Genomic DNA, 15255 nt, shown 5'->3' on the forward strand with positions numbered 1-15255 from the left:
CATCTCTCACCACCCTACTGTATACTAAAAAAAAAGTCTAAACAACATACTTCAGTGACTTCTGATATTTGTGACTTGGTGTCATCCATTTTAACTTCTGGTTCAGCAGGTTCTGGTGTTGGGTCAGGTGTTGGTTCAGGGGTGTCTTCTTTACGTACAAACACATAATCATCTACAGGGCTGGAGAAATATAAGGGAATATGTTTTTTTACCATTTTGTTACAGTTGTAATGGTAGAAATAAAGGTAAGTTCACGTCTACACGACTTCTACAATGTTGTTTCTATTCATAGGTTTATCGTCTCATTTTGTAGTAAACAAAGAATATTTACCTAATTATATGAACTGTACATTGAGATTCAATCATGTTTTGCAGTTGTTTTTGTAAACTATTTAATCAATTTTAACAAAATGATAAAAATCTCACCTCTCAACAGGAGAGGAATGTTCCTCTTCCTCTTCTCCTCCTGAAACAAACATTATGAAGTCATAATGAAGTTATGATGTAACAGACACATACCCTTATTAGGTGATAAAGATTTTGCCGATTGTATTTTCTCAGGCTTTTCCTCGGTTTCTACACTCTGTGCTGCTGGCTTCTCTGATTGGCTGATTTGAACTTGGGTCACTGGCTCCTGGACCAATCAAAGTTTAGCAAAACATTTAGAACATAAGTGGTATTTTAATGTTGATAAAATAGGGGTAAGGACACAAATAGACATTGTAAAATAGTTGTAGCACTCTGGGTGTTGGGGTAATGGGTCAAGTCTGGCTTAAAAGTTGCGCCTTACTGTAGGACCTCACCCATATGGAATAGAATGTGCATATACAATGTTGGGGTAATGGGCCAACTCTGGCTTAAATCTCAGGTCCCATGGCACACCTTACTGTAGGACCTCACCCATATAGAATAGAATGTGCATATACAATGTTGGGGTAATGGGCCAACTCTGGCTTAAATCTCAGGTCCCATGGCACACCTTACTGTAAGACCTCACCCATATAGAATAGAATGTGCATATACAATGTTGGGGTAATGGGCCAACTCTGGCTTAAATCTCAGGTCCCATGGCACACCTTACTGTAAGACCTCACCCATATAGAATAGAATGTGCATATACAATGTTGGGGTAATGGACCAACTCTGGCCTAAATCCCAGGCCTCATGGCGTGCCTCACTATAAGACCTCACCCATATAGAATAGAAAACCAAACCTTTTTCTTTCCTTTTTGACTTTTCTTTGGTTTAGAAGAAGCAATAGACTCAGCTTTTTCGTCTGGTGTTGCTGCCGGTAACGGTTCTTCTATTTGTTTCTTTTTATCTGGTTGTCCAGCTCGAAATGGTGTTTCTATGAATTTATGAGATTAAAATAGTGTTTCTATGACTAAAAAAAAATTATGTTTTTTGTTTCTATGTAATTGTAAAACAAACTCAAATTCGAACCTGGTGTTTTTGCAGCAAGTTTTTCTGGTGTTTTTGTCTTTGCTTTTTCCGGTGTTTTAGAAGTAATACTAGAATCCTTTTCACTGGCAACAGAATCAACTGCTTTTGACTTTCCTTTTGCACCCTTCTTCCTTTTACCATCTGCTTTTTTCGTTTTTTGCCCCTAAAACAAATTAGCATTACTTTACAGTACTTCTTCGTGTGGCAGGGCAACAACAGTCGTTTTAACATGGGTGTTTTGTTTCATACACCTTGTGCCAGCTTACGAGTTACCATGTATGTAACTTTGTTAATTTTTGATCTTTTTTCAACAACTTTTGCTTTACAACAACTTTTGCTTACATGAACAAAATGAAGCCAAAAATAGTTTAAAACTAATATTTACATCAGTTAACTTAGCAAGATCCCTTTGTAATTTCTCCTCCTCTGTCAGCTCTTCCTTCACTGAATCAACCTCCCCCTTTGAGTCAATGCTGGCTTTTCCAACTGCTTGTTTTACTCCCGGTTTTCCTGTAACCATGAAAAAAACATAAAATTTACATAATATAATTTAACTTATATATCCTCGCGTGGCAGGGCAACGACAGTCGTTATAACACAAGTATTCTGTTTCATACACCTCGTGCCCGCTTACCAGGTATATAAATCTGTATGTAATAAATATTATTTTGGAGGGTTTTTTACTTTCTTAATGTATGGAAGAAAATGACATCAGTTTAACAACGAATAAAATTAAAATATGGACAAAATACACATAAAACAACCAAAATTTTAAACCTGCTCTTTGGGGTCCTTTAGTGACAGACTTCGCTTTAGTTCCCTTAGACGAGGATTTCTCTGAATTTACAGATTCGGCAACACTGGCCGCACCAGGAACATTGTTCAATAACTTCTGTCCAGGTTTGCCTTTCTTCGACGTCAAATCTGATGTTTTTCGTTTATCAGCCAAACTTTTGTCTTTTTCGTCTAATTTCTGAGCTCTGTCTGTTGTGACTTTAATTTTTTCAGGTTCAACATGTGGACGACCTGATTGGATCGTGGGTTCCTCGGTTTTGGGATCTCCAAGCTTACCTTAGGTGTTTATAATGGTCATACATATAATATATAAAGCAGTGTTGGTGGTTGAATTATGTTGAAGCCGTTAAGTGCCTAAGGACACATTTGCCCACAATAATAGCAGCATCATGCACTGTTAATGTTACAATTAGAAAATATGGGATATTACATGCTAACGGTATCCATCTTATCCCTATATATTTTCGTATATTTTTTTTTATATTGTATGACAATTTTGACAACCCATTAGTGACCACTGAGTTGGAGGAATTGATGTTGAATGAATGTAATTTAAATATCCACCATGGCAGGGCAACGACATTTGGTATAACACGGGTGTTCTGTTTCATACACCTCGTGCCCGCTTACAAGTTACCACCTATGTAACTTTGTAGGTAAAGTTTTTTTCAATTTTTTTTATTGTATGGCTGATAATTTGTACAACCCATTAGTAATCACTAGGTCAAAGCAATTGGCGTAAAATGTCTTGCCCAAGGACCCATACACCCACAATGGTAGCAGTGGTAATGGTAATAAATCACCACATAAGAGTTTCATGTCTTACCTTCATACGTAGTGACATCATAATCTAAAACAACTTGCGACTTCTCGACTGGAATAGAAGGTCTGGAAACATAGAAACACCATTACACAACTATATTAAAACTGTTAATATCTATTTTTACACCATTTAATGTTGTACGATAAGTTTTAAAAACTGTACCACAGCAAAAAATCTTATTTTTTTGTAAAACAAAATGAGATTTAGTTTAGCACTGTGCGGACCTGCCGTAACCCAGAGGTTACAGGTTCCTGGCTTAATGCTGCTACTACTTTGTTCCCCCACCATGCAAGGATGAATAAGTTACATACGTGGTAACTTTTAAACAAGCAAAAGGTGTATGAAACAGAACACCCATGTTATAACGCCTATTGTTGCCCCACCAGTGAGAATAAATAATTTACATTCATTCACCTACAAAGTAAGATACATGGTAACTTGTAAGCGCCTGTGTAATACCCATATATGACAGTTTTCCCCACAATAATACCTTTTTCTCTCGGGTGAAATGCTACTACTTCTACTTCTAGCAGTGCGTTGATAAGAATGTGAAGAAACAGACGTAGAAATACTGGACGCTCGGCTGATTGATTCTGGTGCCTGTAAATTGTATGAGATAAGTGGTCAGGACGTCACGCAAGCTGTCTGGTGCCATGGCATAGTGCTTAGTTTTTGCCCAGAGGATATAGGTTTGAGGCTGAACTCTGCTACCATTGTGGGTGTATGTGTCTTTCGACAGGACACATAACAGCAATTTTTTAACACTTCAAATCTAAACCATATTTTATTGGCTAAAATGTGTCTATACAAACAGGCAGAGCCAAAGTATATTGCACTCACCAAATTAATCAATGAGGTTCCCTATGTTTAACAACTATTAGCGTAGAAAGCAGCTATTTTACCTTATCTTCAATTTTCAAATCCACGACAAGTTTTGGTTTCTTCTTTGTTGCTTCTTTATAATCACTTTGTTCGCCAGGTTCCTCACTAGAGGGCGTTAGAACGGAGCTTGCGGTCGCTGAACTGTGACGGGAACGAACTGGAAACAAAAGATTAAGTTATCTGACGTTGTACTACAGTGGTTTGCACACAAAGTTATGTATATTAAAAACAATTCCTATAAAATAATCACCCATAAAGTTATGTGGTAACTTGTAAGCAGAGACCAGGTGTACGAAACAGGACGAACCCTGTTATAATAACTGATTAACTGTCATTGCCCACCCATGCAAGGATAAATATGTTACATACGTGTAACTTATAAGCGGGCACGAGGTGTATGAAACAGAACACTCCTGTGATAATGACTATAGTTGCTCCACCATGAAAGATAAAATACTTTTATTAAAAAGAACCAAATTATCACTAAAAAAACAATATATCTTTATACAAACATAAGCCCATATATATGACACAATTATCACTAAAATAAACACCAAATCTTACCAATATGTCTTCCTGCTTCTTTATCATGGAAAACTTCCACTTCTTCTGGTCTAATATCCGATTTCTCCAGTTTATCAATAACATCAGCCTCGAACGTGAGCTCTTTGGCTTCGATTCCAAGATCGGACGCTTTTTTCTGGATCTCCGCCACAAACTCCTCCTGTGTCCAACAGAAATAACATAAAATGACGTTTTGTCCAATAAAAATAACATAAAATGATGTTATGTCAGATAGAAACATTATAGAATATTGTTGTCTAACAGAAATGTTATAAAATACTCTGCGTCCAATAGAAATATTATATAATATATATACATACACTGTTATAAGTTAAAAAAATTTCACAATAAAAAAGGGGGGGAAAAAAATTTTTAAATTTTTTAAAAAATTTTGTTTTAAAAACCCCCCCCCCCCCCCCCCCCCCCCGGGGGTTTTAATTTTTTTACTAAAAATTTTTCTGAAAATACTATTTTTTACGACATCACACCTGAACAGATGAGACAGAGCTCGGAGCCGAGCTTTGTGATGTCATAGAAGCTGTCACAGATGGCTGCTTCTTTGTTGGAGTTGCCGTGGAAACGGATGGTCGGATTTCTCTCTCCTTCTTCCCTTCGTTTATTATCTTCTTTAAACGATTTTTCTTTTCATCCAAGATCTGCAACATCCAAAGATTAACCCCCATGCTCACTGTCAGGTAATAACCTCATGCTCACTGTCAGGTTATAACATGGGTGTCTTCTTATACACCAGACACACATGGTGTATTCATACACCTCATGCTCACTGTCAAGTTATAACATGGGTGTCTTCTCATAGACTAGACGCACATGGTGTATTCATACACCTCATGCTCACTGTTAAGTTATAACATGGGTGTCTTCTTATACACCAGACACACATGGTGTATTCATACACCTCATGCTCACTGTTACGTTATAACATGGGTGTCTTCTTATACACCAGACACACATGGTGTATTCATACACTTCATGCTCACTGTTAAGTTATAACATGGGTGTCTTCTTATACACCAGACACACATGATGTATTCATACACCTCATGCCCACTGTCGAGTTATAACATGGGTGTCTTCTTATACACCAGACACACATGGTGTATTCATAAACCTCATGCTCACTGTCAAGTTATAACATGGGTGTCTTCTTATACACCAGACACACATGGTGTATTCATACATCTCATGCTCACTGTCAAGTTATAACATGGGTGTCTCCTTATACACCAGACACACATGGTGTATTCATACACCTCATGCTCACTGTCAAATTATAACATAGGTGTCTTCTTATACACTTTATGCTCACTGTCGAGGTATAACATGGATGTCTTCTTATACACCAGACGCACAAGGTGTCTTCATATACACCTCATGCTCACTGGCAGGTTATACTTACATGTTGGCTTTCCACTTTAACAGAACTTACTGCAGTTGGTTGTTCCTTCACCTAAGAATAATTAAAATAACTTTTAAGCATAGAGACAAATTAAAGTCATTCATTCATTATATTTAACTGGTTTGATAGGCGATTTCAGTCTGAAATGATGAATGCAGTTTAATTAGCCTTGTTTTAGTTTAAAAACCACGAACAAAAACCTTATTTTTTTAATAGGGTTTAAAGCTAAGTTCTGCTCCTCCCACTTACTCCCCACTCCTCCTCTTCTTCTGTTTCTTCTTCACTCTCACTCTTCTCCTCGGAGGAGGAGAGAGCTTTATTCCAAAGCTCTGCAGCTTGTTTTGCGTCTTCATCCAGACCACTTTTCGGACGTTGCTTTTTTATAACTTTTGCTGCGACCTGGGACACGGAAATCGTATATAATAACACATAGAAATAGTAAATTTTCTTACCCCTGCAAAAGATTATTAATATAAAAAAAAGGAATTCAATATTTTACATAAACTTGTTATTTTTATAACTTCTGCTGCGACCTGGGACACGGAAATCATATATAACAACACATAGAAATAATAAACCTTATGAAGCTTGTCGAAAGACTTATGTAGAAAATAAAAATAAATTATACACCTGCCAAACTATCCAAAAAAGTTATCACGTATCTAACTTTGCGAGTCATTATTTTTTGGACAACTATATAAATATAAAATAACATAGATTTCAACGTGCTTTAAATGAAATAGCAATGCATTTATGAGTAAGGTTGAGAAGTGTTTTTTAATGTAATAGAAACAGCAAACGACATACTTTTCTTGCATGAGCAGTTAAAATGTCTGAGCGACTTGATATTGGTCTTGAAGATGAACTTGATGTGGCCGACTTCACTATGGATACCACCTGGTGAGGGAAATGTAACTATTATTTATTATACATTAACATAACAACCTAATATTTAGGCCAAACTTGGCCCCAAAATGTAAAACAAATTCTATTCTATGTTAGGCCCTGGCATGCCATGGGACCTGAGATTTAGGCCAAAGTTGACCCACTGCCCCATAAATGGAACCAAAATATATTACTTAAGCAAGATTTTTTATTTAAAAACGTGTTGTCTATGTTAGGGTGTAGGCCAGGATTTCCACATCTCTATAAAGAACAAGCCAAATACAAATCTCACCTCTTCCTTCACATCCGGCCACTCTTGCTCCTGCTCCTCCTCCTCTTCTGTGACATCATAATCCTCCTCATGAATGGAAGTAACATCTTCATCCCCTGTATCCGTAGCAACATCATCTCGCTTGAAAGTTACTTTCAAGTCAGATCTGGTGGAACTAAGAAACATAGATATCTTGTGTGGCATAGATATCAAATAAAAAATAACAACAAATTAAAAAAAACGAAAACATATACTATTTTTTTTTTAAAAAATAAAAAAAGAATAAAATATAAAAAGGCCAATTAATTTTGTTAGATTTTAATATTAACCAAAAGGGATGTATTAAAATTAAAATATAATGTGTAAAATACATACCTTTCGTTTTGTGATGTAATTTCCGAGCTTTTCCCTGATTTAATTGCTGGTTTTGGACGGATTTGAGTTTTTATTTCAGAAGTTACTGTAAGACAATTAATACAAATTTACCCAATGATACATACATACACAGCCAAGATGCTACAACCCATTAGTGACCACTGGGTCGGAGCAATGTCACTTAAATGTTTTGCCCAAGGACACATACACCTATCAGTATCGGGCATTGAACCCGGTATCCCTCGGTTACGATACAAGCACCTAACCATTGAGCCAGACAAACATAGTGTAGGTTCATCAACATATAGAATGAATGTAACTTACTTTAACCTCGCCTGGCTGGAAAACGAAGGTCGTTATAACACAGGTGTTTATACACCTCATGCAAGCTTACGAGTTACCATGTATGTTAGTTTGTGGGTGATTATATAGGAGTCTAACTTTATAATCATACCAGAACAAGGTATAACGGTCACGCCCTTTAATGAATAAGTTTTGTATTTCTGTTTTGTCAGCAAACATGTTATGGCGACTATTGTTTTACAGTTATTTCCCGTCTATTAGCTTTTGCATATGATATCCGTTTACACTGCTCTGACGTTCGTTACTGTAACCAAAGAGGGAAAATAGAGTCATTCAATTGTTTTATCACTTACATTTAGAAGATTGAACTTCCTCTTCAGATTCGCTAACTTCCGTTAACTCCTTGTCACTAGAGCGAGCTAGAGAGCCACCAACTGGGACAATTTTACCGCCGGGCATTCGAACGGATGCTGTGTGGCGGTCGCGCTTCATTGCTGACGGTATACTGCCTCGTGTGGATTTACTCTGGTTGGTATAAGATGTCTATGTGATGGTTACTGCAATACTTTTGTTAAATAAATAAATGTAGTTTATTTATCCTCGCATGGCCAGGCAACAATAGTTGTTATAGCACGAGTGTTCTGTCTCATACACCTCGTGCCTGCTTACGAGTTACCATGTATGTAACTTTGTAAGTAATATATTTTTTTCTTTTGGGGTTGCAATTGCCGTTAGGTGTTTTATCCAAGGACACATATGCCCACAATGGTAGAATTATCAAACTTCAAACCTATAAAACAATGTGTTTATTATATTTTTTATTGTATGAAAACATTTATAATATGATTCACCTTTTTTGAAGAAGTAGATTTTAATATAGAAGAAGAAGACTGACTCCCTGGTCCTTTGGCTCCTTTTAAACCTAAATACATAAATTAAGTCACTAATATACACATACTTCCTATACTACTGGTACTGCCAGGAATATATAATTGCTTTCTAAATACTTTAAAACTGATGTAGATTTTCAACTCTATTTTTTTGGCAGAAAATATATGTTAATATAAATAATGAACAGTTATAACTTATAATATATTTAATAAGTCGGTGTACAATATGTATGTGATAAGTTCAAGCGTGACATGCAAAGAGCATCTAAGTATAAGGCTTAAATACGAAAGATTACATGCATTATAGAGCACGACACTTAACAAAAATTGTTCAACCCAGTTGTCACTAATTGGTTGTATTAATTGTGAGCCATACAGAAAAAATCATCTACAAAGTTACATATATGGTAACTCGCAGGCAGACACAAGGTGTATGAAACAGCCCTGCAAGGATAAATAAGTGACATACGTGATAACTCGTTGGCGGGCAAGAGGTGTATAAAGTGGAACATCCGTGTCATAGCAACCACCATTACCCAACCAATCAAGGATAAACAAGTTACATTCATACATCACTCAAAAACTAATCACTAACAAAGTTACAGACATGATAATTTATAAGCAGAGGTGTATGAAACAGAACACTCAGGTTATAAAGATTTGCACTGCCCCGTTACAACAATAAACTAAATTCAATCAACACACGGTACTACAATAGTATATATAGTTTCTGCTTGTCATCTTTGTTTGTCATAGAAGTATACAGGTTCTTTGTGTGGCATAGTTTCGCAAGTCCACCAACCACAATGATACAGCATTGCAGTAACACACAATGATACAAAAATAAACAATAAATATTGAACACAACAGCCTACCATAGTAAGGAGCTTCCACTTTACTTTCTATCGATTGTTTTTTGCTCAATAATGACGCAGACTCGTCAGAATATATGGAACCTATACATGCAACATGCGCTAGGTGGCGATAGGGGGTAATGCATGCTATACAGTGCTATATTACATGCATGGTGTAGCAAAAAAACAAAATAAGATAAATAAATATAATTTTTTATATCTTTTGGTTGTATTTTGCCGCTATTTTGTGATTTACATGCATCTTGTGGCAGTTAGGAGCAAAAATATTTATCATGTCTATGTTTTATCATGTATTTTGATACTACTTTATGATTTACATTCTACAGGTGGCAGTTAAGAGCAAAAACTGCCGAATATGTATGATTTCTTACTACATTTTCTAGGTGAAATTTAACTATTTTGTGATTTCCATTCTTTATGTGGCAGTTAAGAGCAAAGCGGCTAAATATATGATTTCTATGTCACCTGGCTTGGATTTAGATTTAGTGGTCTGGCTGTATTTTGACGCTACTTCATGCTTGGATGATTTCTGATCACTGGACTGTGACGATTTAGAGAAATCATCGCTGTTGTCAGACTCGTCGTTATCTGAACCATCTGCATATATATAGGAGAATGAATGTTCTTATTTACTCCTGGTCAGGGGCAATGCTAGTCACTTTAGTCATATAAAATGGGTGTTTTGTTTCATAAAGCTAATGTAAAAATGTTAGTCATATTCTAAATAAATCTACAAAAAAACAACCACCTACAAAGTAACATACCTGGTAACTGAGGCACCAGGTGTATGAAACAGAACACCCGGGTTTTAACAGCTGTCGTTGCTTCCCACGCCCGGATAAATAAGTTACTTTCATTCAAAGCAATAGCCTACCACTTTTCTTCGATGGTCTACGTTTTGATTCTCTATCACTATCCGAATACTGCGACCCTTTCTCTGACCCTTGACCCCCAAACGACTCTTCTTGACCTCCAAGTGACCTTTGTGACTTTTGGCCTCCAGATGACCCCTGTAAACTTTGACCCCCAATTGACCTCTGTGAACTCTTATGTGAAGACCTATGGCTCCCAGAAAGTGAATTTCCGGGACTTAAATATTGTTTCTTGGGTTGTGGGGTTAATTGGTGGGGGCTGGCTTGTACTGGGTGAAGAGGGGTCGCGGGTTCGACCCCAATAAGAGGAACCACCGGCTCTGATACCTGAAAAAAACAAAGGTTAACATTCTTTTACCTAAAAACAAGGACAACTTTTTAAGGTTACAAAAAATCTTTAAGGAATAAAAAAGAAATCCCATAAAAATTATAATTCACCTGGCTGCAGCTGTTAAATAGATTTACATTTTTTAAATGCATTTCTAATAAATTGTAAAGAATAGTTGTACGAGGCTGACAAATATGGTGTTTATAATACTGGTTTAGCGTTGTGAGGATACGGTTATAGTTATAAACCCATACCATTAGCAATATTCTTATTATTTATTTATTCTCACCTTGCTATCACTTTGCCGTCTTCCTTTAGAAGCAATGGAAGGTCCACCAATGCTGTGTCTTGGTGTTTTCGTAGCGTCATGTCTATATGAACCACTGTGGCCACTTATAGACTCTGTACCAGGTTGGCTAGCAGATAGGATGGACACTTTGTCAGAGAGAGTTTGTTTTACTGCAGAAAAAGAGAAAATAATAATCAACTCAAAAGGTACATAGGTATAAATTAAAAGTATGTAATTTAGATTATCGGATACACTGAAACAGTTTGTTTTACTGAAATAAATCCCACATAAAATATTACTTTAATTTTAGGTTAAGTATGTGGTAACTTGTAAGCGAGCACAAGGTGTATGAAACAAAACACCTGTGTTATAATGACTGTCTTTACCCCACCAAATTAATTACATCATGTTTGTCAAAACAAGAATTTATTCTAAACTTAACAGTTAATTTAAAATCCAACTTACCAAGATTACTAGTTATTGGCATTGCCCCGCCATAAAAACTGGAGTTTTGCTTTTGTGACAAATCATCACCTGGCAACACTGCTTCAAAAAGTTTCTGGAAACACAATGAAGTTAAAAATATGACTTTAGTTTTGCTTGTTTGTAGAAACAAGCAACAGTAGGGTAAAACTTAGATACTGCTAGTTTGCTACTATTGTGGACATGTGATGTGTGTATTTGGGCAAAAAGACACTAAAAACCTAATCGGTTGTAGAACCCTGAATGTTGGGATATTATGCCAACTCTGGCCTAAATCTCAGGTACTATGGAGTACCAAGCTGTAGGACATCACCCATATAGAATACAAAATTAACCGTTATCTCATTGTACCGTTATTCTCACTCCAACAAAGATAAAACATTTAACAAAACCACAAAATATGAATTTACCGGTTTTCTATCAGAAGAGTGACTTGACACAACAGACTTTGCTTTTTTCTTTTGCACTGATCCATCTAATGAAGTTTTTCTGACATAACTATTGTTGCCGGCAGCGATGAGCGCTGCGTTGATATCACTGTTCGATGAAGTGCGACTTTCCCTGCGTTGGTCCGTGACCACGATTTCTTCGTATTCAATCTGATATGTTGTATGAATGAATGTTGTAGAGGGGAACGACAGTTGTTATAACACAGGTACTGTTTCTTACTAGTAACCATATATGTAATTTTGTGGATGAAGAAATCTTATCGAATATGTCGCGTGGCGGGGAAACCACAGTCTTTGTAACATGGTTGTTCTGTTTCATACATCTCGTGCCCATTTAAAGTTACCATGTATGTTACTTTGTGAGTAAATGAGTGCATGAACTTATTTAACCATGCATGGCATGCCACACTGTAGTACTTCACCCATATAGAACAAACAGATAGGAACGCAAAACTAATCAGTTATAATCACAACTACTCATGCAAATCACTGAACCTACCTTTCTATGTGACCGGGGGTGTTGGGGAATCCCCATAGCTGGGGTATTGGCTGGGGCTTGTAAGGGTACGAGCCCGGGGTGAATGGTGGCGTCTCTACGCTTCAACGATTGCCGGGCTTCACCCCGTTGCTACGACAACCAAACCCCAGTTTTATTATTACGTCACAATTGGTTTGTTATTATATTGTACACGCAGTAATTATGATTCGTGAAATTTGAACAATTATTTTATAATTTTATAATATAATAACAATTATTTTATAATTATTGTAATTATAATATGATCTCTTAGAATTACTTAATTTTTATTTCATAATTTCAAAATATGAATCAAGGAGATCTTTGGTTGTTATAAATAGGTTAATTAATAATGATTTATAATATATAATTACATAAATTTAAGTTTTGTAATTAGTTACTAATATAATTAGTCAATTTTGTAACAATTTTTGTTAATTAGATCATTTTGGAACAATTTTTCAATTGTGTTTAAAGTTAAGTTTATTTCTATTGACACATTACCTTGATCTCGGTGGCTACCCCTGGTTGTTGAGGTTGTACAATGATATATGTTCCATCATCTTCGTTTATTACATCACTGTGACCTAATAATGGAATAAGAATGTATGTAAAGTGGTATTGGTGAATGAATGTAACTTATTTATCATTGTGTGGCGGGCAAAAACAGTCGTTAGAAACAGTTATTCTGCTTCATACACTTCATGCCAGCTTACAAGTTACAGTATATGTTGAATATTTGTTTAATGTATGGCTGACAGTTTAGACAACCCATTAGTGACCACTGGGTTGGAGCAATTGTCGTTAAGTGTCTTTTCCACAGACACATACGCCCACAATGGTAGCAGCATTTTACACAATTGTATTTACAGTAAAACAGCAAAAACTGATTTTTAAAAAGTAATAACCACATTCAGAAGCACAAAACAACATCAACTTTTTTCCACTAAGATAACAATATAGTGCATGGGCAAACAATACATGGGGTTTAAGTTTGGCACTCAAGCAGCTACTTCTATTTACTGCGGCTTATGGCGTATATTGTGTAAGAGGTGTGAAGTAGTTTGCTTTACCACTTCAAACACAGCTTTGGTTTTTACTTTTCTATTGGGTTTTCAATATATTTTGTTTTGAATTTGATTTGGATATTTTGTTAAGAAGGTATCAGGGCTTTTATATGTAGATTTAACAATTTTGCATAGTATACATATAATATATGACATAGTATACATATAATATATGTATTATATATACTGACTTACACATTGTTAATATACTTAGACATGTATGCTACACTCCACAGTGACAATTACTTGGTATATTTAAACACCTCATGCTCACTTTAGAGTTACCACATAGTAACTTTAAGGGTAATTATATTTTATTTATTTTAAAAACTTGTGTTAAATCTTAAATCGTTTTAAATGACCTTAAAAGGAAAGATGAATGATCTAAATGCTAAAACAAACAATTACAATAGTCAAGCCAAAAACAATTTCTTAATTAAGGACAGTTTATCCACAAATTATCGCTAAATGGCCATTCATACAAGTCATTGTGATGTCATAATGGCTGATATCTATTCCTATTGTTTGAGAAAGACAATACCAAAAGGTATGTTTAAAATAGGAGGTGTTTTAAGCAGTGTTACCAGGTTAATTTTTTTAGTGTTGCCAGATTTATTTGCCTAAAAATGCTGTGTACAATTTTCTATTTTATTTTTGTGTAGAAAATTAGCATTATTTTTTGCATAAAAATATAAGGAAACACTGGAGTAAAAGATCTTGTCTTTGTAGAAATACAAAATATCTTTAATATCAAGTTACAGCATTTGTGACACAGTGTTACGACTTTTTGAACACCTTACTATAAACATTGGGTATAAGGTTACTGTTTCAATAGAAATAGGACAATACATAAAGACCTATCTTATAAAGCTAAGTAAAGTCATTGAAAACACTTTAAAAATGAAAGAAAAACAGCTATGGCTTGTTTACACTGTACACACTGCACTATAGGCATTAGTTGTATGGTTTGTTTACTATAAGCATAAAAACATAGGTTGACATAATTTAAATGGCCCTTTACAGATTATATTCTGCCATTTAAAATTTAAAGCAGAGAAATTAGAATTAGGTTTACCTGTATATTGTGTGTCTATGATTCCTTGCTGAGAAGGGACGGTTTCTGTACTGACGTACACCATTGGCTGCTGTTGGCTGGAAAATTGTAAAATAGGATTAAATGATTGTAGTTAAAAACATTTTACAAACTAATACATATTAATTGCCAAGAGTGTAAAACAATTCCCTCTGAAATAACCAATAAAGTTTGTTCGCAAATTAAAAGTTGTGCTATGTAACCATTTTAGATTATTAGATTTTACACCCAAAGCATGCACAAACTATTAGTTGATAACCTATTTTTATTCCATGTGGGTGAGGTCTTTCGGTAAGGCAGCACATTGGACCTGGAATTTAGGCCACAGTTGGCCCATTACCCCAACACATAGAATAAATAACAAGACTTATTAACACATATACCTTGGTTGGTGTTCTTTATGTTTTCTATGTTTGTCTTGTGTCTTTTCTGTGGCTTCTTCTTCTGTTAAAACATAATTTATCTAGCTATGTAAATTTCATGTACATTTATTGATTGGTTTTATGAATTTAACTTTTATGGGTTTTTAATCACAAGCTAAAAACTTAGTAATTAGGTATAATCTTTATGATTTTAATATATTTTTTAGATTCATACAACTCTATCTTTACGACTCCAAAAAAGCGTTGTTATT

General features: G+C 35.4%; 2 protein-coding genes and 1 long non-coding RNA gene across 7 annotated transcripts in view; 1 reads left to right on the forward strand and 2 right to left on the reverse strand.

Annotated features, from left to right (window-relative positions):
• The window catches only part of LOC113474831, a 24181-nt gene extending 12825 nt beyond the window's left edge, over positions 1 to 11356 (forward strand). Inside the window, exons 1-3 of one of the 2 annotated variants that reach the window (XR_003396533.1) lie at positions 4114 to 4336; positions 10307 to 10369; positions 11323 to 11356. This is a non-coding gene — a long non-coding RNA (uncharacterized LOC113474831). Of the gene's footprint in view, positions 1 to 4113; positions 4337 to 10306; positions 10370 to 11322 lie in introns of those variants that run through there. The other variant, XR_003396534.1, reaches the window with a different exon arrangement.
• The window catches only part of LOC100182138 (titin homolog), an 18565-nt gene extending 3476 nt beyond the window's left edge, over positions 1 to 15089 (reverse strand). Inside the window, exons 1-29 of one of the 3 annotated variants that reach the window (XM_026837370.1) lie at positions 15005 to 15089; positions 14604 to 14680; positions 12966 to 13048; positions 12444 to 12572; positions 11906 to 12094; positions 11478 to 11571; positions 11013 to 11182; positions 10398 to 10722; positions 9989 to 10120; positions 9524 to 9604; positions 8610 to 8680; positions 8112 to 8283; positions 7456 to 7540; positions 7102 to 7255; positions 6732 to 6821; positions 6174 to 6323; positions 5925 to 5975; positions 4996 to 5163; positions 4508 to 4667; positions 3964 to 4100; positions 3552 to 3661; positions 3065 to 3126; positions 2221 to 2514; positions 1829 to 1953; positions 1444 to 1606; positions 1215 to 1348; positions 520 to 634; positions 427 to 466; positions 51 to 180 (exon numbers count right to left, since the gene is read on the reverse strand). In XM_026837370.1, the coding sequence (XP_026693171.1) occupies positions 51 to 180; positions 427 to 466; positions 520 to 634; positions 1215 to 1348; positions 1444 to 1606; positions 1829 to 1953; positions 2221 to 2514; positions 3065 to 3126; positions 3552 to 3661; positions 3964 to 4100; positions 4508 to 4667; positions 4996 to 5163; positions 5925 to 5975; positions 6174 to 6323; positions 6732 to 6821; positions 7102 to 7255; positions 7456 to 7540; positions 8112 to 8283; positions 8610 to 8680; positions 9524 to 9604; positions 9989 to 10120; positions 10398 to 10722; positions 11013 to 11182; positions 11478 to 11571; positions 11906 to 12094; positions 12444 to 12572; positions 12966 to 13048; positions 14604 to 14667 (3678 nt within the window). In that variant the 5' untranslated portion in view covers positions 14668 to 14680; positions 15005 to 15089. The remainder of the gene's footprint in view (positions 1 to 50; positions 181 to 426; positions 467 to 519; positions 635 to 1214; positions 1349 to 1443; positions 1607 to 1828; positions 1954 to 2220; positions 2515 to 3064; positions 3127 to 3551; positions 3662 to 3963; positions 4101 to 4507; positions 4668 to 4995; positions 5164 to 5924; positions 5976 to 6173; positions 6324 to 6731; positions 6822 to 7101; positions 7256 to 7455; positions 7541 to 8111; positions 8284 to 8609; positions 8681 to 9523; positions 9605 to 9988; positions 10121 to 10397; positions 10723 to 11012; positions 11183 to 11477; positions 11572 to 11905; positions 12095 to 12443; positions 12573 to 12965; positions 13049 to 14603; positions 14681 to 15004) is intronic. The other 2 variants (XM_026837372.1, XM_026837371.1) reach the window with 2 other exon arrangements.
• The window catches only part of LOC101242471, a 357398-nt gene that overhangs the window by 131013 nt on the left and 211130 nt on the right, over positions 1 to 15255 (reverse strand). The gene's annotated exons all lie outside the window — the stretch shown is intronic.

Source organism: Ciona intestinalis, chromosome 13 (genome assembly GCF_000224145.3).
Source record: "Ciona intestinalis chromosome 13, KH, whole genome shotgun sequence".
NCBI classification, from domain to species: domain Eukaryota; kingdom Metazoa; phylum Chordata; class Ascidiacea; order Phlebobranchia; family Cionidae; genus Ciona; species Ciona intestinalis.